The sequence below is a fragment of the Callionymus lyra genome, chromosome 5, assembly GCF_982586985.1.
Source record: "Callionymus lyra chromosome 5, fCalLyr1.hap1.1, whole genome shotgun sequence".
Taxonomy (NCBI): Eukaryota; Metazoa; Chordata; class Actinopteri; order Syngnathiformes; family Callionymidae; genus Callionymus; species Callionymus lyra.
Window position 1 is genome coordinate 17942370 of NC_141822.1, and position 27192 is coordinate 17969561.

Genomic DNA, 27192 nt, shown 5'->3' on the forward strand with positions numbered 1-27192 from the left:
TTTTAACAAGAACATGTTCTCATGTCTGGAAGGTCCTTCTGTATTTGTTGGACTAAAGGTTGCACTTAAAATCCTTCTCAAAAGACGACAGTACACCTTATAACCAGGTGCACCTTATGGTCCGAAAAGAAAAGGAACGTGAAAAATATACCTTCTTTTTAAACTGAATTTTTGTCAATATCTTTATGAAAGTTTTATTGCTTAATGTTATACCACTGTATATGCTCTTCAGAAATATAAGTCTTCATGATTTATGCTTATCACACACTTTAACTTTACCCTGACACTTGCTTGTTCCAGCTATTACAAACACACTGTTTCTTTATTCAAGCCTGGTTCTTAAGCACAAATGATTTATTTGCTTTTAAGTTACATAGGACTCTTTTTTTATGAATGAGAAAAAAAACATTCTAAAATCAATCACTACCAGTTATTAATACACATATATTACAGGAATACACAATGAAACCACCAGAAGTGCTTATTTAAATCATCAGGGTCAAGTTAATGATACTTTTCTGACAGGTGTGTCTGGTTCTTTTGAATTTTCTGCTCTAAGGAAGTACATTTACCTTTCACTTAATGTATGATTTTGTCAAGTCTTACTCACGAGGAACCACTCGACTTTTATGGATAAATAAGGATCTTATGTGTTTATTCTTGTACACGATTATGAACCTTTATAAGGTGGTTCTCAACTCAATATGGCATTTGTTACCGGGCCGCACAGAAAGAAAAATAATTATTCATATTATTTTCTGTTCTATTCATTATTAATGGTTTAAAGGTATTATGTTTTTTCAAAAAAAGATGCTATTTGTCTGAAGTAACATTAGCCTGTGACTCTTGACACGTCAAGACGCTCGTTTTACTCAAGTTTTTACTCAAGTTTTTACTCAAGTTTTTACTCAAGTTTTTACTCAAGTTTTTACTCAAGTTTTTACTCAAGTTTTTACTCAAGTTTTTACTCAAGTTTTTACTCAAGTTTATGAAATTAAACTAATATAAATTATAAGGCCCACGTTAAACCGGTCTGTGGTGTGAAAGTGGTCGGAGAGCACGGCTTAAGAAAACTGACAGAAAGAGAGAGAAAGAGAGAAAGAGAGAGAGAAAGAGAGAGAGTAAGTAGAGGAACCGTCACAGATCTTGGTGAAATGTCAACAATTTAGTAAAGAGTCATCTGGACGATAAATCATCACATTTTATTGCGATCGAATACACAAAACATTTAGGATGCACAGTCTATCAAATAAACTTTTATTTCATGGAACAGAACAGTTTCAGAAGAACAAAAAGTGCTTTACAGGGATTTTTACCATCTCAATAAATACAACCACGTTGAGGTCTTGTTGAATCCTGCTCTTCTCACAATGGCCGACACGTACAGACACACACACTTACACGCACACACACACACACACACACACACAGGTCCTATGTACATTCTGTTTCATATTGAGCATTTCTGTACCAAAACTCCATTTTCCCTCCGTGTGTGAAGGACTCACACATGCAGAGGCTCAACCAGCAACCACAGAAATCATAAATAAGTGACGACACGCCAGTTTGAAGGAAATGTAAACTGTTACACGGATTTTGTTGAGACCTACAGTTGAAAAAATATAATTTTTTATTCGTTTTGTAACTCGCCATTTTCTTTTCATTCATAAATGTGAAGAAAATTGTATTATTTCCAAATTGTTTTGTTTTTTTTGTTTCTTCTGTGATGTTGTTTTATAGGTTCAAATCTGTTGATAACAAAACAATCACAAATGACTTCTATGTTCAAATGAAAAACGTTGTGACGTGAGCGAGAAAACACTGAAAAACAATGAATGCACACCAGTTTTTACATCTAGGTTTCCTTCATGGCTGCGTAGAGTGGCCTCCTCTACTCCCTGCTCCGGGGTCGTCGTGTCACCTTCAGCCTCAAGTACTCGCGCTCGGGTCCGGATCGCGGTCCGTTCATCTTCCGGTCAGAAGTCGTTGGTGTCGGTGCAGGAATCTAGTTTACTCAGGAGCTTCTTGGGTGACGAGGACACACTGTGTTCGTTACAAACACTTCACAGTCTGAGGTCAAAATCTTCCTGTCTTTGACGAGACGCGACACAATAAAAGTCTTTCCTGTTTCATTCCCAGTTTTCACTTCTTTCTTTTTTTAGCCAAAAACACGGTGACGGCCTGACGGGGTCAGGGGATTAGCCTGTGGAGGTCGAAGGTCACAGTGGAGTGCTAGCGGCTGAGCGGGAGCTGAGGCAGCGACATGGCCTGGTGAGGGAGGTTCTGTGAGGTCAGCATGGAGAAGGGATGAGCTGAGGACACAAACAGATTTTCGGGGATTAATCATCTACCCAGGAATCACCACGTGTTGTGATGATGTGACCGACTTACTGTCGATGTAGCCGTGAAGGGCCACCATGCGCGCCCGGTCCGGACTTCCGAAGGGGGAATAATGCAGCTCGTCAGGCATGGACGAGGGTATCCTAGCCTGGGGGTGACCCTGAGGACCCCCACTGTGCTGGGGTGTGTGTTTTTTGTGTCTTGCTCTGCAGTTTTGAAACCAAACCTATGAAGATGCAATGTTACCAGACGTCACATAGCTATAATCATTCCATGTTTGAATCCTCTTGCATCACACAAACTCCACTGATGACAGCTAACATGTACTTGACTCATAGAGCCTTTTCTCTGCCTGCCCCTTACAACATTGAATGTCTAGCTCTACATCGTTTGATCTGGTCTTAAGGTTGATGGTGTTGTATAGAAGAGGGCTTCCCAAGCTTCCCCATGCCAAGGCCTCCCAAACACCATTATTATGGCCTGGAAACCCCTTTGCAAACACAGTAATTGCTTCGACATATATAAAGAAACAGCAACTTCTAGAGAGTATTTTCTTACTTTACTAATTTTTCTGTATTGCTGTAAATCCATACTTGATGTAAACTGACTTGTATATTGATTTCTTAATGACAAACATCCTGGTTGACGGAGATTTGAACATCATCACAGGTGGTGTGTTGCAAGCAGAAACTTCCAAAGTTCAGAGCAGTTTGTGTGTCAGGGCAAATGGCCCCTTCCAAAAGACCCTCCTAGTTCCCCTTGAAGCCCCCACTTTGAAGACCCCCAGTCTAGATCTGTGGCCACCAAACACCAGGCCAGGACCCGGTCTCAGCCTATGAGGTTTTTGTCAAATGGCCGCACAGAAAGACTTTTTCTTATTTCTGTTGTATAAATAATTACTGTCTTAAACCTGCTAGTTATATTAGCTTGTTTCACCTGAAAAATGAAGCCAGTAAACTAGCAGTAAAGAGTAGAACACAAACTCTACATGGAACCATCTTGTCTCAGAGAAACCTCGACAGGCCTCCTGCTGATTCAGCGTCGTGCTGGATTGTTTGTTTAATGCACCTAACCTTGTTTAATTTTTGGGTTCTTTTATTTTGACAGTTATTTATCTAAAGGTCGGTCAGTGGAAACAATGTCAACATTAAACTGGTCTGAAGTGCAAAAGAAGGTTGAGGACCCCTGGTCTAGATGACCTTGTCCTTATCTTATATTCCCACTCTGTGTATTCCACTAGTCAACACTTGATATCAAAGATACTGACCTGTATAACTCTCCGGCTCAGGCCCGTCATGTCGGCTAGTTTCTGTAGCGTCTGAGCATCTGGGTTGTTGTCTTGAGCGAACTGAGCCTGCATGATCTTCACGAGGAGAAGAGGTTAGTTTGAAATCCTGGTTCAACGTCACTGAAACGTGGAAGGGTTTCTCACCTGTAGCTGCTCTGCGGTGAAGGACGTTCGTGCTCTTTTGGCGGGCTTGGGTTGACTGTCTTGTTCTGTCGGAACCGCCCCTTCTAGTGTGATACCGTTGCCTGAGTAACAACACATACATATATTTAAAAAAAAAACGCTGATGCAAGACTACATCTCTGTTGGATTATGAATGAAGCACACTCACCACTCTCTGCAGCTCTCTTCAGGTTCTCCACCATGGTGTCGTAGTGGATCCTGCACAGAACCTTCTCCTCCACCAGGCCGAACTCCTCTCCCGTGGACAGTTGTCTCTTGCAGGAGAAGCAGGCGAAACATGCCAGGTGATACGCGTTCCCTCTGGCTCTCCTCACCCAGTCGCTGGCGTAGATCTGCCGGCCACAGCGAGCACACTTGGTACCGAACCTACTGTGAGGGAGAGAAAAAGGGGGAAGAAAACAGAAGACGAATGAAAAAGCAGCATTTTAAAGGGGGGGAAAAGTGCAGCAGTAGGTGATCTTTTCCTTGTTATCTTCGGCTTGTTTACACTGACAGAATTGACCTGACATTTCCTTAATGTGCTATAACCTTTAAATTTGGCAAAATTTAAGCCCATTCAAGAGGAAACCTAGGAGGAGGATGTGGCCTTCAGGAAAACTCCGGACTGTGGCTGCAAGCTGAGCTCTGAATGCAAACAAACCAACACCTGCAATTTCCTGACTGATGCATGAAGACCCTGACGTATGCACACACTCACACACACACACACACACACACACACGCTCCCGAGAATAGAGCAGCGTACCAGTACACCACAGTGGGTTCTCAGATTGGGAGATGAAGAAAGACTTGGATGACATCACTCGGTATTGAGCGTCTGTAACTGATAGCAACAGTGAGGTCAGGCAGCAAATAAACCCAAACCACCTGAGTCAGTGTTCAGGATGGATGAGTGTGTGGGTTGGGGGTTGCGGGACATGGAGAGAACAGATGACAGATAAATCGAGTTTTAGAACCAGAGAGGCTGCACAATATAAACGTTTGAGGTCAGCCAAGACTTTCCAAAATCTCTTCATAAGCACAAAACAAGTTGTTGATGTGAAATAAACATGTTCCTTGAAGAAGTGGCGACTTTACAGTATTTGATATCCATAAGCGTTTTCTCATTATTATTACTTTCTTGAGTGACGGCCACGTCACAAAATGAAAGCTTCAGTTTCGTAAGAGGTAAAGAATATTACCAACTAAGAATATTTGGTAATGTTTAATTTGCTGCTACCAAGCAAACATTACTTTATTGAAAACTGTTTGTAAAACAGTGGGTTACGTGGGTGGTAAAAAAAATCTTCTTCACTAACAATCTGTTGACATGTGTTGGCACTACCGCAATGTTGATATCAGCAGTAAATCCTTGTCCAGACAAAGCTAAAACCGACGGTTTCTCTCACTACTTACTTGCTGACTTAATGGCAATATTAGACGGCCATATATCATCATCATTTTCACATAATGGAAAACACACATTTTATGCAGGCTTTATCCAAATACAAGAAACGTTGATTGGTATACAATACTACTATACTAACATGAAGGTCACAAGCAAAATACTAAGCAAACAAGATAATAAACAACTATATTTCCAGATTCCTACCATGCCATAATGTCCTGTGATAATAAATCTTAAAAAACTAGCACAATTGATTCCCTATTTCAGGCATAAAATACAGTAAATTCAAACAATGTTTCTAGTGTTTACTAATCTCTTCTTCCTCAGTACAGATATCGACAGTATTTTTGTTTAACTTTAGCAACAATATATTCCTAAATTCATTTTCCCCTGCATCTGTAGGGAGAGCAATCATAAGGTTTTCAAATCTCTAAATAAATGTTTAAAAGCACATATTTAAAAGGTTTCACTGGTTATCTTGAAAGGTAAAGCAAACATTTAGTCAGCGTGTGTGATGGTAGCATTAGTGTAGGAAGCGCTGCACAATCTAAAGTGCTGATATGTGTTGCTTCCAACACGGAAAGACATCATTCTTTATGAAAACATTGTTGCCAACATGAGCCAGAAAGCGGTGGAAAGCAGGAGAGAGGCCTGTGGCAGGATGAGAGGAGCAGATGTAGAGACGGATGCAGCACTTAGAGCGATGGTAAAAATACTGATCATTGATGGCAGGGGAAGAGCGGGGGAGGGATGCCGGCGAAGGAGAGCGACCAATTGAGTAGGTCTGGCCCTGAATCACAGCATTCAAGCCCACTCTGACTGTGATGGAAGTATATGAAGACGGTGACACTTCACCACCACGATGCCTTCTTGATGCAGATGAGCTGTGTTGCTGAATGTGTCATAAGCATAACAAACAAAACTCACTTTTACCTTTCTGTCTTAACAGTACTGTATGTAGGGTTGATTTCATATTTAAATCAAACTCTGTGTACACTCACAATCGTAGGGGTTTTAATCAAAATAAAGACGTTTCTTTTAAAAGACTGAGACTCTTCGGAAAAACTTGATTTAAAAAGGAAGATGATAATTATTGAGGTAAATAAAAGAGAATATTGTGCGCAAGGAGGACCCTTTTTTAATATTTACCTGCTAAATAATTGTATAGTGCCATCTCTGTTAGGAAAAATCTGGTTCTATATTTAAACCTGAGTCATTATATTTAAAATACCTGCCTGGACAAAGGTGTCCATTATTTATCAATATTTATTTAATTTAAATAAAACCTTGCAGGTAGAGAGGGTGGCAGAAGCAAAGCAAGTAAAAAGAAATGAGAATATTTGAATAGTTATTCAAAAATCTATTTTCCAAATCCAATTTGAAACAATACCTCAGATATGACACTCAAACATTGCAACTATGTATCCATTAAAACATTATAAAAATTACGAAATATACACAACTGAAAAACCCACAATACATGTAATGAATTTACATTTAAAAGTGACTTTGGATTATACTCGAGTATAAACACTCTTGTTGTATTCGTTCATGTCGTTAAGTTGTTTGTTTGGATGATGAAGTTATAATCAATTCTAGGACTCTCTGTCCAGTTCATTGTGTTGCTCGTAATCAAATTGATATGGTTTCATCCACAGTTAAACAAGCATTCAAATTCATAACAAACATGTCTGCCCAGCATAGGAGAGCGTGAGAAAAGTCTCTGGTGACTCTAAACTGGACTGGCACGGCACACACACATATCGGAGCTGTCATGGATTTAAGAAGAAAACTCTTAGTAGCCCGTGAGGCCACACCAAAGACAAATCAACTCCACAGTTTTCACATACGCATCACTTTAAACTACAGTAAAGAGAAACAAAAAACATTGTGGAACATTACAGCTAATCTAGCATGACAGCTTGTCAGCTTCATACTCAAAGACAGAACCCAGAAAACCTTCAATTCATCTCCTTTTCTCATTCCCCTTCTCCACCCTCATATACTTCCACCCCTCCCTCTGTCTGCCCTCTCCTTTTTATTCTGTTTTATCTTTGTACCAAGATCCGAATGTTTATGTTGGAACCATGTCAATCTGTACAGCCCCAATAATGCTTCAAGAGGAAAAAGAGCTCCGCAGTACAAAGAGCTAGCTCCTCCCCACGGACCTCTCAAGCTTGCAACATTTTTATTCCTCTAATCTTTACTTTTATAGCCCACTTCACCTGCTGCTGAAGGCCTGAGGAGATACAGGTTTAATGGATTATCTTTGATATGTGTAGGAACATCTATGAGACTGGTCCACAGAGAGAACTCAATTGACTCTGTGGTAAAACTCTACAGATGTGTCAAAATGCTACGAAGAGGGAAAATTGAGAATTATATGGTGGATTTGTCTTTTGGAACACCTTTCAAATATGACTATGTTGAGGGTTGTTTTCAACTGGTCTCTGACTTAAAGCAGTTATTTTAACAAACAGTAGCTGAGCAAAAGAAGAGTGCGGCGAAAAGCCTGGAAAAAGAAAAAGGCAATACAAAATCCTGGTCAATTGAGTGATATTAAATAATGTAAAGTGATGTGTGGTCACTTGCAAATATGGTTTCTTCAGAGAGAGTTTGTCATTGGAACACACATTCAGCCACACATGTTACTGGTTAGCTAGTACTTAATGATCTAGCCACAGAAGCTCAGAGGTTCATATCCCAGTGCGAACAAGAGGGTTCAAAAAAGAAAAAAAAAAGGAAGTGAGTCTTTGACATTTACACATATTTTTGATGCAGTGTTTCCCAAGCCAATAGTCACACAAACCGTGAAGGTACATTTGTACGTGACTACTAACAGTTAACCATTCCAAGCATTTAAATTCAACCTTGAAATGAGTATCAGGACAATCTGAAAAGTATTAAGTAACCGTGGAAATATCAGAGGAAACGTGCACAGCTGGAAACCTGCCTTTTTGTATAGACTCTATATTTAAACTACGACATGACGTCACACGATTTATTTCTCACGCTGGTTACCATTCTTAGTTGCCATGGAAACCCAATCAGCGATCCAGCGGTGGTCTGATGAGTAATTATTCTACACATGCACATAGCTTAACCCCCCCCTTCCATCTAGCATAACAGTTACAGTGCACATATCCCATGGTGCCCCTGATTACTGCAGGAATACTAGTTCCTGTGTGGCCCTCGGCTCACCGGCCGAGATGATGTTACTGTGGAGTGAAGACGGAGAGAAGGAAAATGTGTGTGTAGGTGTGTGAGTGTGCGTTTGTAAAAATGATGAAGGTGGTAAATGTGTGCGCATGTGTACGTGCTCAATACTATAAATATTGTTATAAGTTTAAGAGGGATGGCAACCTTTTCCCCCCGGATTCATGCCCATACACACACATGCATGTGCACACGCAGAACCCACATGCACACACAAACATGCACAAAACGAAACACACTCTGATTTCCTGCTATTACCAACCATTTAAGCAGCTGTCAGTCCAAATCCAGAAGAGAGATTGACACAGTCAAGGAAATATCTCCAGAGGTCGACACACTGGACTGATGTTCTGGTCAGATTCTTATTTTTTAAGGAGACTTATCGTGTTGTAACAAACCCTCGGTGACGTGGATAGTTTTAAATCTCTGCTCTAGTCAAACCTTTAAATATCACAGAACACATTTTCATCACTCAACGTTCAATGTTACAAACAAAACGATCAACAAAGATTTGCCTCTTTAGCTTCTCCATCTATTTTACTTAGTAGAACAACAATAGAACAGACGACAACACAAACAAAGAAAAACAAGTCACTTTTCGACCTCATATGTCTGATCTAAAGAATAGGCCACTTTAATTGGTCAAAGATGTACTTAATCAAGATATGTTTTCTTTTTCCTCACATCATAACCTAAAGTCAAGCTGTCTATGAGTCTATATTATGATTTCAATTAAAATGTCTTATTCCCCTTTGGGTTACGTTTTACACCCTAGTTAATTCCGGTATTTAGAAACCACGTGATTTAATAGGATTGGGGTCGTTTAATGAAAAAGAACATTAATGATTTAAAACTTGGAACTCAAAATGGCAATTTCGACAAAAGCTATGATTTAGGATAATCACATTTGCGAGGCCACATGTTAACTAGGTGGAAAATAATATTGCTTGGATGTGTTTGGATTTATAAATTGTTGTAATTTCATGTGGTTTGACTTTGATTGAAAGAGAAACAAAGATGGTGGCCTTAACAAGCAGCTTTGAAATGAGCCTTGATTGATATTTTCACTATAAACATGCTATTTTTCTTAGAGCTAAGAAGTCTTGCTATAGAGTCTTTTTGTCAAAATCACACTACAATGCCTCCATACAATCAAAAAGTAATGTAGACATTGAAACACACACAATGAAAATGAAAGGTTTAGATTAAAACCCAATTTTATCAAAATTATACTGACAAGACAAAAATACTTAATCTAAATACTTGCACTAAATCTCTCAAATTACTAGTAAAAATAAAGTAAATAAAGGTTCAAAGTCATAATCCCTTTTCCATAAAAGTTGTATTATTTATTAAGCAATTACTAGCGAAGATAAACTGTTTGCCATTCACTCTTGATTCCAATGTCCATAATTCCAATTAACTGCTAAATGTTTGTCATAAAAATCGTTTTTCAAAATCTGGTGTGAGCTGGTTTTTTTTTTCATCAGCAAATGTTAAAATATTAGGATAATTATGCCGGAGGAATATTAAATATTAGGAAAACGAATGCAATTTAAAATAAAATGTCCTGAAAAAAAGGTGTTTTAGTAAACTAAATTACACAAGGTACAGTTAAGCAAAAACAAATGCAGTTTAGTATTAGCAGACAAGAGCACAGTAAATGAGTGTAATAAACATAAATAAGTTAATTTTCACAATGGGCTGTCAGGGAGCGACACGGGGGGGCCGGGTTCACAAGCCCAGGTCCGAACCAAGCACTCGAAAGTGGCACATAACTCTAACCAGTCCGGCAGCAAAAACATGTGCTCCATGAAGTTCTATTTGAAATTTCAGTACTGTGATTTGTTGTGAGTATGTGTGGTGCTCAGGTACTCATGCAATTTCCTCCAGTGGAACTCTAACAAGATCTAATTCTCCAACATTTTTCCAGTTCATTCCTCTGATGGGCGTATAATATAGGACTGTGTGACAGCTACATCTGCACTGCTGCTTGCCATTTTTGGAAGTCTAATGAACGGACATATTTAAAGTCATGTTTAATAACGGTCCACGGTCCAGACAACCGGGTCAGCCCGTGGGGGGTGAATAGTGAATAAATGGAAACGGGTCAAGTAGAATATTATTATGATGTGGCAGAGCAAACAGAAAATCCGCTTTTTTGTGAAAGAAATTAGCAAAATGATTGGCAGCTGTTGGACAGGAGTAAATAAACAGAGGACTCTGAGAGTGTCTGTGTGTGCGAACTGTTTTAGGGTTATTAAAAGAGGCGATGTGTGTGTGTGTGTGAGAAAGTGTGTATTCTACCTTATAGAAGCGAGTTCATTTAACACGTTGATGTTTTCCTACTGAAGTGCTGATGATTAAGAGTTCACGTATATGTCATGGCTGTATGTTTTGAGTTTAGATAGGAAGCACATTCAGATCAGAAACATGCTGACCAGGCACTCGGGCAGGTCTAATTGCTGGTCTGGAGGCCGGAGGGTCTGGGCTTGGGGGGGGACGGCTAATTGCTGGTGATTATAAACCTCAGAGTAGCAGCTTCGTGTCAGGTTTCGATCAGACAAACACTAGTCATGACTTTCTAAACAGTCGCACAGACACACGCAGGTGTTTGTGTTCGATCAAGTCTACTATTATTATGCTGTTACAAGTGTGAACCCGACGCCATATTTAACACTGTTTTCGTGGTCGTGCATATATTTTACACTTATTTTATTTTTTACATTGATGAGTAGGTTTTAAGAAAGTGAGGTGAAGAAAGAACTGGACTGGATGGATCTATAATTTAGAATTTCTATTTCTGTATGTTGGCTGCTAATCAAATTTATTACCAAAGATGTCAGGTTTTAAAATGTCAAATACTAGTTGCGTTTTCTAATGGCTTTAAACTGTATTCTAACTGTTGTTTATGGAATTTAAAAAGGATAATGTCTTGGTGTATTTTCAATATTTGGGGTTAAGATAATCTCAACTGTGAGAAAAACAGTTGTAATTAAACTAGCATACAAAAATAATCATTACACAATTTTACAAGATTTAAAAAAAGACACAATAGTCTTTAAATTTTAGCTCATTTTTAAAATCTTAATGTTGCACAGTTGCATGTTTTTTTTTAAATAAGGTAATTCAGGAAAATATTTGTTTAATTGTTTAAATTGTCTTTTTACAAATCACATCCGACCCTATATGAACCAACACACATACACACATACACACACACAAACTCACAAATACACGAGCACACACACAGACACAAACAGACACACAAACTCACAAATACACTAGCACACACACAGACACAAACAAACACACTTTTATTAGCCAAAAGTTGCATAGTGTTAAGTTATTTTAAAGGGCTTTCTGTGAAATAGTAACATAAAAAAATGCTACATGCTAATGCTAACATTTCAATGTTAAATGTTTTAAGGCTGTCAAGCTTAAATGTGTGCGTATGAAGGAATTACAAGTGGAAAAAAAGTGAAAAAGAGGTTAAGAAACATATTTCGAAGAAATATAAACTTACCCTACCTGAAATAATCCATTTTACAAAAGATCTCCTTGTTTTTGATGTAGCAGCTGTTGTGCTGACGTAACGACGTTCTGCACACGGAACACTCCAGACAGCGCACGTGCCAGATCAGGTTGTTCACCTGTCAATCACAGGGGCCGTCAGTGAACGCAGCACACAGTCAAGTAACACTCACTATTCTAGTATCAATTATTACTCAAACTGTTTTTTTTTTAACTGCGTGGGGTTAAAAAACGTTTATTTTAAAAATGGATTTCATTATTTAAAATGTACTACACTTGGAATAAATTAAATGTATCTATTAAAATATTTAAAAATATACGACACGTTGAATACAGTATATGGATCTATTCAAGTCACTGAAAAGAAACAGGAAAACATCAGCACAACGAATTTATTGAATACGATATAATGTCACGAATAGTTATAGTTTAAAAAAAAAAGATATTATATTGCGTATTGCTTGTATTTTAATTAAATAATAATAATAATAATAATAATAATAATAATAATAATAATAATAATAATAATAATAATAATAATAATAAGCACCTATTGAGGATCGCAGTAAATTATTTATTCATACTTCAACCGCATTTAATTTTCTTGTTTTTTTATTTAGGTTTGGAATTTAAAATCTTTCGGTTTGATTTGTTTTTACTCCTGAAATATCCATAGATAATTAAACGTTAGCTTTGATAAAAGACAAAGACATTTTGTTAAATTAGTATTAGCGAACGACAAAATATAATCCAAGTATTTTGAAAACAAATCAATACACTGACGTTCTAAATTTGGAGAAATAAATACATTCGTATTCGTAAAAGCCTGGCCTGTTAGTTTCATGCTAGTTATAATTAAAATGTATGCAAAATTGGCTAAAAATAAAATAAATCAATAATAATTATCATTACAACGAAATAAACATGATAGAGTTTGGGTATTTGTTTGTGATCTATTTCGGCCAATTATATTGATTTAAAAGCGTTTTTTAAATGTACCACAGCGTCTATATTTACTTTAATGCTGTTGTTTTCCTTCTTTTTTTCTAAACAAAAAAACAATTGCCCTGTTGTTACGTGGCGTCCAAAACTGTGCAGGACGTAAAACGACACCCGTATGTGACCGCGCGCGACGGAAACGTGTCTATGTGTGGCACACGCGAGCGCACGCGACCCCCGGCAGCAGCGTCCATGTTGTGTCTCCGAGCTTATCTGAGATCAGCAACACTGATCTCATCACAGAGGAAACAGTCTGATGATGGAGCCTCCGGAAACACACTCGCTGTGTGTCACTGAGACGTTTCTAAAGGCAGCTGCTCTCCTTCCGCGCCGAAAATACTTGTTTCCTTTTCAATAAGACAACAGTTCAATTCTTGTTTTCTACCCAGCGACGGAACTTGGCGAGACCAGAGGCCCGTCCGAACCAAAACATCAGCCTCCATGTGGCAGTCTCGCCTTCTATCACGTTTAATTCTGACTCGCTTAAAAATAATTGCACTTTGTTATTGTTCGTCTTAAAATTGTGTTTTTTTTATGTTATAATTGTGTTTTTTTATGTTATAAACCCATTACCAAGTAATTTAAACGGTTTTAATTGTGGCTTAAATATTTAGCTAATTACATTTGGATACAACTTGCATTCCTTATATTTAAAAAAAATAATAATTGAGAAATTAAAATAAACATGACTTGTCAATTATATTTACAGATGTATACACTTCATCTAACTTGTTTTTAATTATAACAAAAGTAAACATTTGTTTACCTTTTACGCTTTTTTAACAAGCGACCATATATGTCACTCAAACTACAAATAGAACCCATTGTAAGTCCCTTTTAAATTATTTACTGTCAACTTAAAGTGCTCAATAAAAATGTTGATTATAATAATAAAAAAAAAGATTTTACGTAAAAAATAAAAGGCAACGTGAATTTTACATATTTTCCACATTACGGGGTCATTTAAAAAAACGTGTTAAATTCTTAAACGAAAATAATTAAAGAAACATGCAATACAACGTCAATTTAGATAAGATACTGTGGTATTAAAGATCCTCACGTTTTTATGCTGAAACGATACATGTCTGGATGTGTGTGTGTTTAAGTGTATGTGTATGTGTGTACACTTATTGGATACTCACTGTATTTAAACACTATGAGGCATTTTTATAATAATAAAAAATATATATAACGAAAAAAAGGTGAATATCCTTCAGATCTTAGTCAGTTATTGCTATTAAAATATATACATGTTAAACGTCGTGGCCCCGTATGATAAAAAATGAAGTTCTTTATTTTTTATAACACGAAGTTATAACATTCTTTATATTATAACAAGATAAATTAATCGTTAATATTAACATAAAGGTGTTTAGCAAAGCAATAATAGAGATTTGAGTAACAGTTATTTTTAAATGCATTTATCTCACGCTTGAATTCTTCTTGATTTTAAATCTTTTTCTAGTGCATCTTTTACATCAGACAGAAAAAAAACAAACAAAAAAAACGATTGAAGTCTGTTTTGACGGAACCCACCTTGAGCAGGTATCGGTCCAGGATCTCCAGACCACAGCTGGCGCACACGTTCTTCCCGGTGGAGGGCACCGAGCTGGCGCTGGAGGTCGGCGAACACACCGAGGGAGTGGAGGGAGAGCTGGGGGTCGAGCGCGTGTCCTCCCGCTCCATGTTGGACCTCTGGGACTCCCCGTCAGACTGAGACTGCAAACCGAAAGTATTGATCAATGATCCCGCATCGATTTAAACGACATTTTTTTAAAACATTATTATTATTATTCTCACCATCGCCGCGTGCAGTGGATCCACGGAGCAGCGTGACGCCCCCGGCACAGGCTCGGCAGAGATCACCTACAAGATACTCTCTTATCACTTTGAAGAGATGTTTTTAAATAACCAGCTTTATACGTCTAAGGGATCGTCTCCCACGCCACGCCACACACACACAAAAAAAGGGCGACATTCAAAAAGAAAGCCTCTTGGAATAATAACATTTTGTCGCAATTCTATAGTGGAAGGAAGGGAGGAGGAGGAAAGGAGGGGGGGATTAAACTACCTGTAATTACAAATAGAAAAGAGGATGAGAGGCAGCTCGAGTGTCAATTTCAGCTGTCGATCACCCAGGGTCAGCTAAATGATGGCTAAATTTGATTTTTTAATGGTGGCGCGCAGAGGCGTGGACAGCATGACATGGGAAACCAAACAGTCAATCATCGCGTCGTTTACGCAACAAAAAAACATCTATTCTTACCTGCTTCGTGGGAAGCCCGTCGGACAGAATCTTGTTTCCCTCCGACAGAGGGGACAGAACTTCATTTTTCCAGTACATGAACTCCCGGTGCGCGTCCCTGACGTGCGTGTGGCTGCAGAAGAAGAGGAATCCTCGCCGTGCGTCTGGACTCGTATCATCCAAAAACGGCGCGGCAAGATTTTAACGCAGACTTTTTTTTTCTCTCTCTCTCTCTCTCTCTGTATCGTCGATCACAAAACCCACCACGCAAATCTAGAACACTGTCACAAGAGTCCACCTTTTCGTCAGAAGAAAGCAAAAGAAAAAAAACAAGGTTGTGTCAGGATCAGTCCGGAGAGGATGAGGCGCGCGCACGGAGCAGTGGAGTTGGAGTGAAAGTTGGACTCTGTGGCCTGTTGTTAAGGAAAGAGGGGGAGGGCGACAACACAGAAGGCTGGACCTGGTTTGTTAAGTGGTGACACGGACACTCACGCGTGGATATTTTACACATTTACGACTAAATGCAGGTGTGATTCTTCAGGAAACAGCGACGGAAGCTTTTTTTTTTTTTCTATGCATCCGAAACGTATTTTGAAGATAAAAATCGTTAATTTCAATTGCTGTATTTAATATACGCGTTTCTTTTTTTGTGAAGCAACAGGGATGAATCTGTGTTAATATCAAAGAAGTATGAGTCGAGATCTAAACATTTTTTTGGGGGGACCTCACGGTCAGAGACAGCGATCTGTCATTCATCAGAGCCTCGGAGAAGAGCCTCGACTGATCTTGGTCTGACATTTGAAACATTCTTATAATTATTTTTGATTTTACAAAGATATATTTGATCAACCAATCCTTCGCAAAGAGTATGCCACCAGACGCGGAGATTTCAAGAGAGAGGATTACAAATAAATGAATAAATAATAACAAAAATAACATTATGATGCACAGATCACACGACGATGTGTTAAGCAGGGCCTTATCGTGAACAAATCGGTTTAATTCAAGCGTTATAGTCGCTCATTTCTCTCTATATAAATAAATACGGTTATCTTACCTTCGTAAGCCTTAAGTTAATTGTTAAATATGACGTTTATATTCTTTAAGTGATCTGACCTATTAAATAATACTATCAATAGGTTCCTCGCATTCACTAATCGCTTAAAGTAATTACAGTGTTGAGTAATTTTTTCAAAATTCTAATACGGTTTTATTCATGCAGAAAAATAAATAGCACATTCATTGAATGGCTTGTGTGGTGCATAAACGTTTAAACCTCCCTCTATGTCATTATGTCGGTATGTGAACGAGTTAAGAGCTATTAAAAATAATAATAATAGTAATAATTATGATTCTATAGTTAAGACGGAATATTGTCACTCGTTGATTTTTGAATTCATTTAAGGTCTATTTTAATAATTTACTATTTATATATATATATATATATATATATATATATATATACATTTACAAAAGACGAGCTAGAAATATGCCATTACTAATTTAATAATTATATCGCCGTTAAAAAAAACCTGAGGATTGGTTACATTAAGATCTAAGAGTTTTTTTTCCGTTTCGTTTTAATATAACGGTCGTTGAGACTATAATGAAGACTGAAGTGTGTTTATTTCGCGGGAGCTGTTTACTTGGCTTTGTGGCGTTAAGAGGCGAGATCATCGCCCTGAAGAAATTATACTCTCAAGACGAATCTTTTAAAACTGCGTGTGAAAGATCCATCTGTCAAAGGCCACGAATTCAATAAAATACAGAACAAATGGAGAAATTAATTGACGAAAAATCAACAACAAAGAAGCATCTTAATATTAAGATTATATACCGATCCATAAATTAATAAATGTACTTCTATTAAAATGTTTAATTGTACATATGAAAAATACATTTGATTAAACATTCTAATCAATTCACAATTTTGAGGCCCTGACCTTCCCTCATAAATAATTCAGTGATCTAATCCCAAAACCTCAACTGTAATTCAAGTTATGCACATAAACCATTTAAAAAAGGTCACATTCTCTTCTCTTTTGATTTTCTTTTATGTTCCAGGACTTTATCAAGGTCTGCAAAAACAGTCAAATATTTCAAATCAGATTTTTTTTAAAAAAGGAGGCACATTTCAACAAAAAAAATTGTTTTATATTGAATTTCACAAATGAAAAATAAAAGTGTTGCAAACTCACAATTAAAACCATCCAGTTGCAACGTGAGTGGGGCTCGAGGACAAAAACATTTGCAAGTGTACACAACAATAGACGGACAGGTAACAGAACGTGGCTTCGCTGTTAGTTTACAAAAAAAAAGTAATAATTTAAATATATCACCTATGAGCAACATTGTAAAACAAAAAAACATAACTATAGAAGTAGCAATGCAGCAGCAACTGTTTTGTGTCATGTGACCGACAGCTTCCGACCTGCACAGCAGTCAGGTATAGTAGCGACTGGAGCGACGTCTGACGACATTTGAGACAATACTTGTAAAATATATTCCCAACGTTGCTGCTAACCATTTGGTATGTTCAGTCTGTGTTGTTTGCATGAGTGATCGCCATGAGGCAAGGAGGGGGGGGTCGAGGGTCATCTCCTGAACCTGCGGAAGGGTCTGCTCTGGTTATGGTGGTGCGATTTCGAGTAAGGCTCCCAGCGCTTCCTCTCTGGCGGTTTGTTGTGGACGTAGGGTGAGGGGCCCGAGTAGTCATCATCTGGATTCTCCTCCATCATCTGGAGCTTGGCCTCAATCGCGCGGATCTTAGCGCTCGTACTTCAAGAGAAAAAGGGGGGAGGAAGAGGAGGAGAGAGCAGAGACGTGAGCATCGGCGCTGAAGGGAAAATACCAGTGGTGGATGGAGAGGGATGAGAGGGCCGGAGAGAGGTGGAGAGACACCAATGTGAGATTAAGCTTCAAGAAAAAAATGGTGGAAGTGGCGAGATGGAAGTTGAAGGAGCGGGGACTCGTGAACGCCACCGTGAAGAGTGACAACAAGTGCCGGGAAAACATGAACGACGAGTGTTTCGGTTTCCTCTCTTGTGCCGCGTGAAGCCGCTGAATTGAAGTTTACACTACAATCCGAGGGTGCAGTCCACAATCTGAAGGGCCCCGTGATAGCAGGACGCGCACTGGAGTTCCCGCAGGACTTGTACAGATCTATTAGGGTAAAACACTTGCACCCAAGACTACTGGCACATCTTCAAATTTACATCGACACAGATGCAACAGTTCCATTTGTACCTAGTGTTGGATGGAACCATTTGATCTAAAGAAGACTGTGGCTTTAACCCTTGTGTTATCTCAGGGTCAAGGTGACCCAGAGGGAAGAAAGAAAATGTGTTTGTGGTATCCCTTGTGTTGTCTCAGGGTCAAGATGAAGGGCCTCCACCACTGGCAGCCAGGGAGGTCGTTCATATTGACCCAGAGACAACACAAGGGTTAACTATCTTCTGATATCTGGAGCAACATTTTGCATCATGGCTGAATTAACAGAAGTACTGTTCCAGGATCAGTTCTATGACTACTGCAACAAAACATCCTCAGTAGTGCTTGGTGGTTTTAAAAATAAACGTGTTCTTTAAATAAATGAAAATATTGAATATATATATATAATATTATTGAAAATATAGGACCATCCCTTTTAGTTAGTTTGAAGCTAAATAAAAATGAAAACTGTATGGTTTTGTTATTATATTCTACTCCTGCCAACATTTTATTTTGGTTACTTAAGAAGGTCTGGTTTGAAAGACTTGTTTTTCTGTGAAGAATCCAGAGATGGTTATTTGGTTATGTGTGGTTTTCTTGAAAACAATACATTTTTTGGTTTTAGGCTCCCCTGCAATCCTCACACATTTTCGGTTGCCAAACCCCCCCCCCCCCCCCCATCAGAGAAAGGAAAAGTCATGTGGCCCTCACAGGAAACTAATAGACATACATTTATTTTGATTTTGAAACAAATATGGTCATTTTCTGGATTATTTCTCTCCAAGAGCTTTAATATCCTCTTCAAATTATGATAATGACATTGATAAAGAAAATGCAAAGCTAATTGCAGCTATTAAATGTGGTATACATGTAATGTTACACAGATCTTTGCTGTTATCACTACATTAGTTTGGAGAGGGAATGGTCAAGATTACTCCACATCCTGTTTACAAATAAGCGACTGAATAAACTAACTGACGATGTTGGTTCTGTTAAAACAATTGAGAATATGGTGAAAGAACATTTCGCTTCCCTTTCAGTGAGACCGTAAACATCTTGGCAGAAACCAGAGAGGAGGAATGTGATTTGTGTATGTACCTGAGGTGGCTGGATGTTAGCGACTCGTCGGAGGCCCCGCTACTCGACGGTTCCAGGCTCGAGGGCATCGTCTTCTCGTTACGGAAACCTTCAAATCTCTGTAGACAACACAGGTGGCCGAACAGCGACCCACACACAATGATGGAAAAAAAGAAAAAGAAATGGACAGACAGATGGCAGGAGACAAACAAAGAGGTGAAATCACTGACAGTAATTGTAATATCGCATTCATGCGCTCTCCACATATCAACCTTCCACACAAGGCTCTATGAAGTTTTGCTCAAAACTTTTACAGAAAACCACTTCAGAAATCTAGATTTCTGTGTCTGGTCGAACGTTCATATTTGCACTGTAAAGGATGAGAGTGCACAACGTGGGAGCAGCCAGAGAACAAAAAGCAACGTCTGCACTTATTCTTTTTAAAACCACCATCCAAACATCTGCACCAGCCAACACAGAATTCTTGAAGCCTGTGAACAGAAAAGAGAGACAAAAACAACACCAACGTTACCAGAACGATATTAGAAACCAGCTGCATGTTGCCACGGCAGATTTTTGACTTGGACACGATTAGACAGGAGCCCAAGGGTTTCATAGACAACCCATATTTTATACGACTCTTGGCTCATTATGCTAGCATGTACAGCTAAGAATAGCAGGACAACAATGAGAGTTGCACCAGCCAGGTCCCTTCCCTTCCACCTATTCCTTCAGGCATGTGGGCGGACTGTGGTTTCAAGTGTAGCGAGTTATGTCTTTAAAAATAAATATTTTGGTAAACTGAGAATGTTAAAATATATTTCAACTTAAAACAATAGAATGAAAAAAGTAATGCATTGCATTACAATTAACCATCATTGAAGATGAAACCCAGAACCAAAGAAAGGTACTAAACTTAGGTTTGCTGAACAATAGAGTGAAGAAATTTAGTTTTTTTTTTTTAACAGGATCCATTAACAGTATCTATCTATCCACAATCCATATCCCTGTCCATCTATCTATCCATATTATTAAACAACATAATTTTTTAAATCCAAAATTAAGAAACTAACCCCACAAATACGATCATATTGATAGTCAACAGTCTTGAGAAAATGCTGTTTAGAAAGTGTCTGAGAAGAAACATTAAATTCTTAAAACATTTGATCCAAATTTGTAAGAAGAAACCAGAACAATAAAGTCACAAGTTCCATTTGGCCCCTTAATTTGACGATAAAACTACTAATATAAATATCCTTATAGTGGTAATAATGGCAAAATGTTCACCTGGGATAGTTTTGTTTTATCAGCAAAAACAATATTTTATAGAATAGAAACAAAAAACAGCTTTATAACAGGATTGTCAGAAGGCAAAACACAGAGAGTATGTAATTCCTCAAAGAATCACAAACAATTTTACGGGAGGTTTTGAATGAAATAAGAAGCCTTTATGAAAACAAACCTGATCCTTTTTCAACAACTGTGACGTTTATACACAGTAACAATGGGGTTTAAACACTTGACCTGTTCTAAGAAATAAAAAATAAATGACATTAGTAATAGTAACCCCTGATGTTATAATCGGGTGTCAACATTTAGAGACTGGAAGCTAATATTTATAGCACTGCGGCGCTAGATTGAGCCAAGATACATTCAAGTCTGGGTTTGTTGACGGAGAGACAGCAGCATTAACCTCGACCTCTCTCCACCATGTGATTGTGTCTGCGTGTGTGCTGGGCGTGATTCGTCTCTATACAGGATATCCCTTCACCCGTTGCCAGTGGGCGGTCTATTGTTAAGAGCCGGTCCGTCTGAGCGCTGGCATTTTACGAGGAATAAGAACTAAATCTATGCCAAGATCACCGGGAGAGTGTGATGCCTTGGTGTGTGTGTCGTGCATTTACGAGTGACCACCGGTTTGATTGACACTTACCCTCACCTGTGCATGCGCCCAACGCACAACCAGCTTTTTAGAAAGAGCAAGCTTCCCATTTAAACACTGGATGGCTCGTTCTGCTTCCTGCGCACAAACACCACAATTCAACAAAATACATCGATTGAGTAACATTCATAACAGATTATTAGTCTTAAGAGTCAATGGCAGATTAAGAGTCAAAAACTCAAATATACATTCCATATGTATACATGAAAGAATAAGAGGCTAATTCTGTATCAGATGCATTTTCAGTGTTGATGTTTCGTGTACCTGTTTGGTGTTGAAGTTGACAAAGCAGTAGCCCCTCGGCTGTCCCTCCAACGGTCCAGATTTATGGAACAGGAAGTCGAACTGTTTCACATTGCCAAACTTTTCCAACAGCTTCACCAGGTGATACCTGCGCCAAGAGAGAAGAACCTCATGACAACTCTAGCATTGAACCAGGAAACATCTCAGTCATGGTTGATTTAAATGACACTTCATGAATCCTCAAACTTCTGTATTGTGTTTCTTATATTCATTTCTTAAGAAAATAAATCTGGATCAAAATGATGTGGATTTGGAAACCAAGTTGGGTTTTCAGGATCAGGTAATAAATTTGACTTATACCAGTTTTTAAAATAAATCATTGGATTGGATCGCCCTGATCCAGAAGTTCTAAAATGACCGAATCTGGATCACCAGTGCTCTAACATCCCAGCAATGTAAAGACCAAGTGGTTCACATTAAGTGAAATAAAAATGTCAAATTAAAATCAGGATGGGATCAGGATAATCCTGCTTGTGTGGATCAAAGTTATCTAGATCCAAGGGAATTAGTTTGAACAAAACGAACTAAAGGTTTGATCCCGATTAGAATTAGGATCAGATTACCTGATACAAATCCTTCCTTCTCTTTTGAACAACCCATTTACACAATTTGGTGCAATCAAATAACCAAAATTCGATAATTTTGAACAACTCCCAAAGAGTTACCTAAGAGCCCCTGTAGATAATTTCCTTGAATCGCCAACTCCCGGATTATGAAAGTAATGAGAAGGACAGCTCTTGCTCTCTGACACCTTTTTAACAGCAGGGCTGCTGTCCTGGCCGGTCAGTGACGATAAATCTCTTATTGAGACAATGCTGAGGATACAGTAGCCGGACAAAGAGAGAATAAAATAGAGGAAGCTTCATCACCTCTGCACCCCAACCACCAGCTGAGCAGTGAGCTTTGCACAAACAATAGTGAGTTGGACAAAGCTGCATGGATTCAGTGATGGAAACAAAGTTAGATCATTGAAAATATGACGAACTTGATAATAATAATAATCATAAGAAGAATTATTCATAACAAATGTCAACTGTTTGTCCTGTTGCATCAATCTTGAGAAGATTTCCATCCAAGCGTGACCTCTGATGGACATCTTTCATTGTTTATGTTTATTGTTTACATTCCTGAGGTGGTGAATTGGCCCCCACATGAACAAAACACTGACAAATAAATCTTGAATACACGTTGGACTTTTCCATCCTTTTACGGCTCCCCGGGGGGCTTTTGACGAAAGTATTGATTCAGTTTTTCCCACGCTACACCCATTAGTGATGTGACATGAATAGAAATACCTACTCATGAAGTTCACCCCAATATTAAAAGAGATTTGAAGAGATAATAAAAGTGAAAACATAGGACCAATATCTCCCCGATAAATACGATGAGTTTAATCTTATTTAATCTACGACACAAATCAACACAAGAGACTTGATCATTTTTGGATACCAGTGTGTAGAACCACAATGGAGTGCACCTCGTGGGAGCTGTAAAAGTCACCGGAGGAAGAGGTGGACGAAGAGGGGAGAGGAAGGGGGAGTGAAAGGTTGTGCTCTTCAATACGAAAGAGACAAGTGACAAAAGAATTACGTTTGCGTAAAGTGGCAAAAGATGAAAGACCTGTGTAAGCCTGATTGACAGTCGAAAATGAGAGCATAATATGTTGAACAATAAAGAAATGAACATATCAAACTACATTATGCATCAACTCGGAGAACAAACTCCACCTTGCTTGGTTTCAGCAAATATCTCTCGTGATTAAGAGGCGAGTTATTAAGTTATTATTACTTATCGTCATTAATGTGAACAAGTGTGACGCAAATTCATTCGTCAGAGCATTTATTTTAACCCATCTGACCAAATTACATTTAATAGCTCAGCAGCATCAAAGAGGTTGGGGTGAAACAGAAAACTAGTTATAAACAAGTTTGAAGCAATTATCTACATGAAACATCTTGACCACAAACTCATTTGCATGCAAGTTTAAAAATAATTGAATAATTATCTTATAATATGCAAGGGGACATATTTTATTTCATAGCCACATCTCTTTCTACTTGAGCCACTTAAAATATTGATTTTTCTTTTTTTTTTTAAAATTATAAACGACCTTAAAATGCAAAAAAACACACACAAAATGTTAGACACAACCAAACATCTGCACAATTCCCAATAATGGCAGCTAAAGCAAACTACAGAGCAGTGTGTGTTTCACTCCACACATTGGACACTAAGAAAAAAATCTCTGTGAACATTTCCACGGAATTCTTAGAAAGGGTAACACTTTAGGGATCATTTCTGCACCTGCAGATTGTTCATAAATCAGTTTCATAAGTCCAAGACAGTTATCCATCTTCACCACCTCAAAAAACAAACAAAAGAAAACACCAACAGTTCTGCCAAAAACAACAAGCGCATACTCCACAACTCAGATCTAAATTATTTTTTACTTCACAAAAAATATATTTTAATTTTTTGTATCTCATTTTATTGATTTATTTTTATTTCATTCGTGTTATTTCAGTTTTATATTCTGAAATGCCACCACAACAAATTGTAGTGTTGTGTTTACACAGGAAATAAAAGTTTTCTGATTCTGATATTCCGAGTTAATTGAACTCATTAGCTGGTGTAGTGCAGACATAAACACGAATAATATATTTCTTTCCTATTAGGTCCCTTAGGCGACGCATTGAAAAGCAAAGCGAGTGCAACCAGGAGCTAATTAATCTTCCCAATCAGCCACAGGGGTCATGAGTATTTCTCATGTTTTCCCTCTATACGGTGAACCAGCAGGCTATTTAGGTAGAAGTAGAACAGAGCTGAGGAAAGGGGAAGGAAACGCCTGTCTAGACGCCCACCAGAGCTGCAGCATTTACATTCACCAGCAGCCGATTTAAAGTTCCAAAACACCCCCCTTTCAGTTCAAAACACCTTATCCCCCCCTTCACACTTATCACATTATCTCTCGTCAACGGATACTAACGCAATAATTTGAGCGTGGATTTAATGATATTGTGAAATATGACACAGGCCAATAAGACGCAGACACCTCGGTGAGCTCAGGCTCGCGCCTCCGCACCAAACATTAGCCGTGTGTGTTCAAACATGCTCGCACAGACACACAGGTTGACACGGAGAGAGTAAACAGGGCAGGTGAGTGAGGAATGACGGCTGCTCCTTAGCAGAGCAGGTCTCCACGCCTCACTGACCCCCTTTCACACACCCAACGCTGTCTGTACAACCTCAGCGTGCAACACACACGCACTGCACACACCGTTCATCAATCATACACGCAGACACAATGCATCGCCTCTCTGTGGGGCAGAGCGGGGAAGGTTTGTGAGAAATTTCCCCGAGTCTATCCTCAAATGATTCCCCCCAAAATTATATTTTCATACGCGGCCATTTTCATACGTGTTATAATAACATCGTAACCACAAACTGTAATTATCTGTTATATGATTAGGTGGAATAAATTAACGTAGAATGAGCTGAGAACATCGTTAACGGCCAACTACGATCAAATGTAACCACCAACGAACACACACCACACCTCACTTGTTCTTTCAAGTCAATCAAAGCGTGATTTTTTTATTTTTTTTATTCAAAGGATGCACGAACAATATTGTAATCGACACAGGACTGAATATTTCATTTTACATTACAATAAATGAGGAATAATAAAAAATAAAATGAAGAGTATGATATTGGAATAGTATTAATCTGGTCAACAAAACCAACATACTCTCACATCAAGAATAATTTAATCGTAAATGCGAACGTAATATCCTACCACGTGATTTTGGGGCAATTGAATCTTGACTAGAAAGTTATTTGTTACTTTACGTTTGTATTGTGTCTGGCTCTGTTGATCCAATAAAGCATTTGGATTTCTTATAACCTCATCCATTGAACCCTAATCTGATGGAAAGTAAGCTTAAGGAAAATCCTTTAATTGGCTTACTTTAGTTCTTGGAGGACAGAAACTTGGGTCCGAGCCTATTTCAGATGTTTTCAATTGTACCAACATATTATTATGGATATACAGTAAGTTAACAAGATATCGCAGGTGTTTTTTTTTTCTACGAAGAAACCCATGTGTCTTATTCAAAAGCAAAATGTTTAATTTTGTCATCTTGTGTGAAAATTGTTTTCAACACCACAGGTTAAGATCCAATAGTGTGGTGTTGTTTTACAAATAACTGTTGTTTATCTTAAGAAGACTTTTAATTCCACGTAGTCTATGAATCATCTGAAGATGTGTGATGGTTGTTTCTAAAGATAATTTACATTGTTTCTTTTTTTGGGGGATCAATGACTACCATACCAGAAATGTATATATTCAAATTTTAACTAAATGCGTCCACTTACTCTGTGATTTTGGGATCAATGTTTCCAATCCATAAGCGGTTTCCCTCATGGGCGACACTCTCTGAAATGATGGAGGCATTTTCCACGCTCTCTGCTGCAGACGACATGTGAAACCTGTGGATGGTGGGAGACAAGACGTGAGACTAAAAAGACTCTTGATGATACACATGTCAATGTATGCTGCTCTGACAATATGCAAACACTTAAACCTAAAATACAAATATTATAACCGAGTACAGAAACAAGTCGACATGAATAGTAATCGAAATGAATTCTAAATAAATGATAACAGCGGCAAATACATAAAAACAATTACATTTAAACTATTAAGAATGAAAAAAGCAAGAATTACATTTGCAATCGTTTTCCCTTGTGCTCTTTAGGTAGTAAATATTATATACATTATGTTATTAAAAAGAACTATGGTATAATGCATTAACATTATATACTCGTTTTGTTTTCGCTTGCTGAAGCATTGTGGTTTAGTATGTTTTAGAGATGGTGAAAAAAAAGCATTTGGCAGATAAGTTGTAGATACTGAGGTACTACTTAGGAGTAGGAAGAACAACATCTGATTTTTTTATAAAACTTATTTGACATGAGCCAAAAACCAATTACTTATATATTCATTTTATTACACAGAAGTATGACCTAACATTTACAGGTATTCTAGAGTAACGCTCATAAGATATATGACTTAAGCACTTCTCGACAAACGTGAGGAAAACATTGACATAATATTCAAGATCTATCCTCCGCTAAATGCCTCATACTTTGATATACTTGTGCTGAAATAAAAACTTAAATAGTATTCAAACCAGGTCGCTTCATGTAGTTAGCCGTTAGCTGTTCTGTGTCTATTTACCTCTTTATTTAAACTCCCTCTTTAACGACGACTAAATCCTCTTCCGATGCCAACGCGACAGGGAGATCCCCCGTTAGGGATTGCTTAAAAATACGTCAAAACATAATATATTTTATAGGATTTCCTGCAAAAACAGCTTCAACTTTGCTAGCTTGTGTGGTAAACACTGCACCGTCTGATAACAAAAGGCGCAGGATGATGCTGTAGCTGGCTCAGGCGCGCGACGCTC

General features: G+C 38.2%; 2 protein-coding genes across 4 annotated transcripts; both read right to left on the minus strand.

Annotated features, from left to right (window-relative positions):
* Positions 1 to 1236: 1236 nt before the first annotated feature.
* On the minus strand, positions 1237 to 16007 carry lhx6a (LIM homeobox 6a). 2 transcript variants are annotated; one of them, XM_087791268.1, is made up of 9 exons: positions 15214 to 16007; positions 14748 to 14813; positions 14484 to 14666; positions 11946 to 12067; positions 3960 to 4177; positions 3773 to 3873; positions 3608 to 3703; positions 2392 to 2566; positions 1237 to 2312 (listed from the first exon to the last, which is right to left on the minus strand). In XM_087791268.1, exons 1-9 carry the CDS (start codon positions 15289 to 15291, stop codon positions 2233 to 2235), a joined length of 1119 nt encoding a protein of 372 aa, XP_087647394.1. In that variant the 5' UTR covers positions 15292 to 16007; the 3' UTR covers positions 1237 to 2232. The 2 variants fall into 2 exon arrangements, with proteins under 2 accessions (XP_087647394.1, XP_087647393.1); XM_087791267.1 differs by having other exon boundaries at positions 3960 to 4180; positions 15214 to 16006.
* A 1251-nt stretch (positions 16008 to 17258) lies between these two features.
* Positions 17259 to 27148, minus strand: rbm18 (RNA binding motif protein 18). 2 transcript variants are annotated; one of them, XM_087791269.1, is made up of 6 exons: positions 26964 to 27148; positions 26099 to 26212; positions 21686 to 21812; positions 21413 to 21499; positions 19501 to 19598; positions 17259 to 17970 (listed from the first exon to the last, which is right to left on the minus strand). In XM_087791269.1, the coding sequence occupies exons 2-6, from the start codon at positions 26203 to 26205 to the stop codon at positions 17787 to 17789; spliced, it is 603 nt and encodes a 200-aa protein (XP_087647395.1). In that variant the 5' UTR covers positions 26206 to 26212; positions 26964 to 27148; the 3' UTR covers positions 17259 to 17786. The 2 variants fall into 2 exon arrangements, with proteins under 2 accessions (XP_087647395.1, XP_087647397.1); XM_087791271.1 differs by having other exon boundaries at positions 17262 to 17970; positions 21419 to 21499; positions 26964 to 27146.
* Positions 27149 to 27192: the final 44 nt, after the last annotated feature.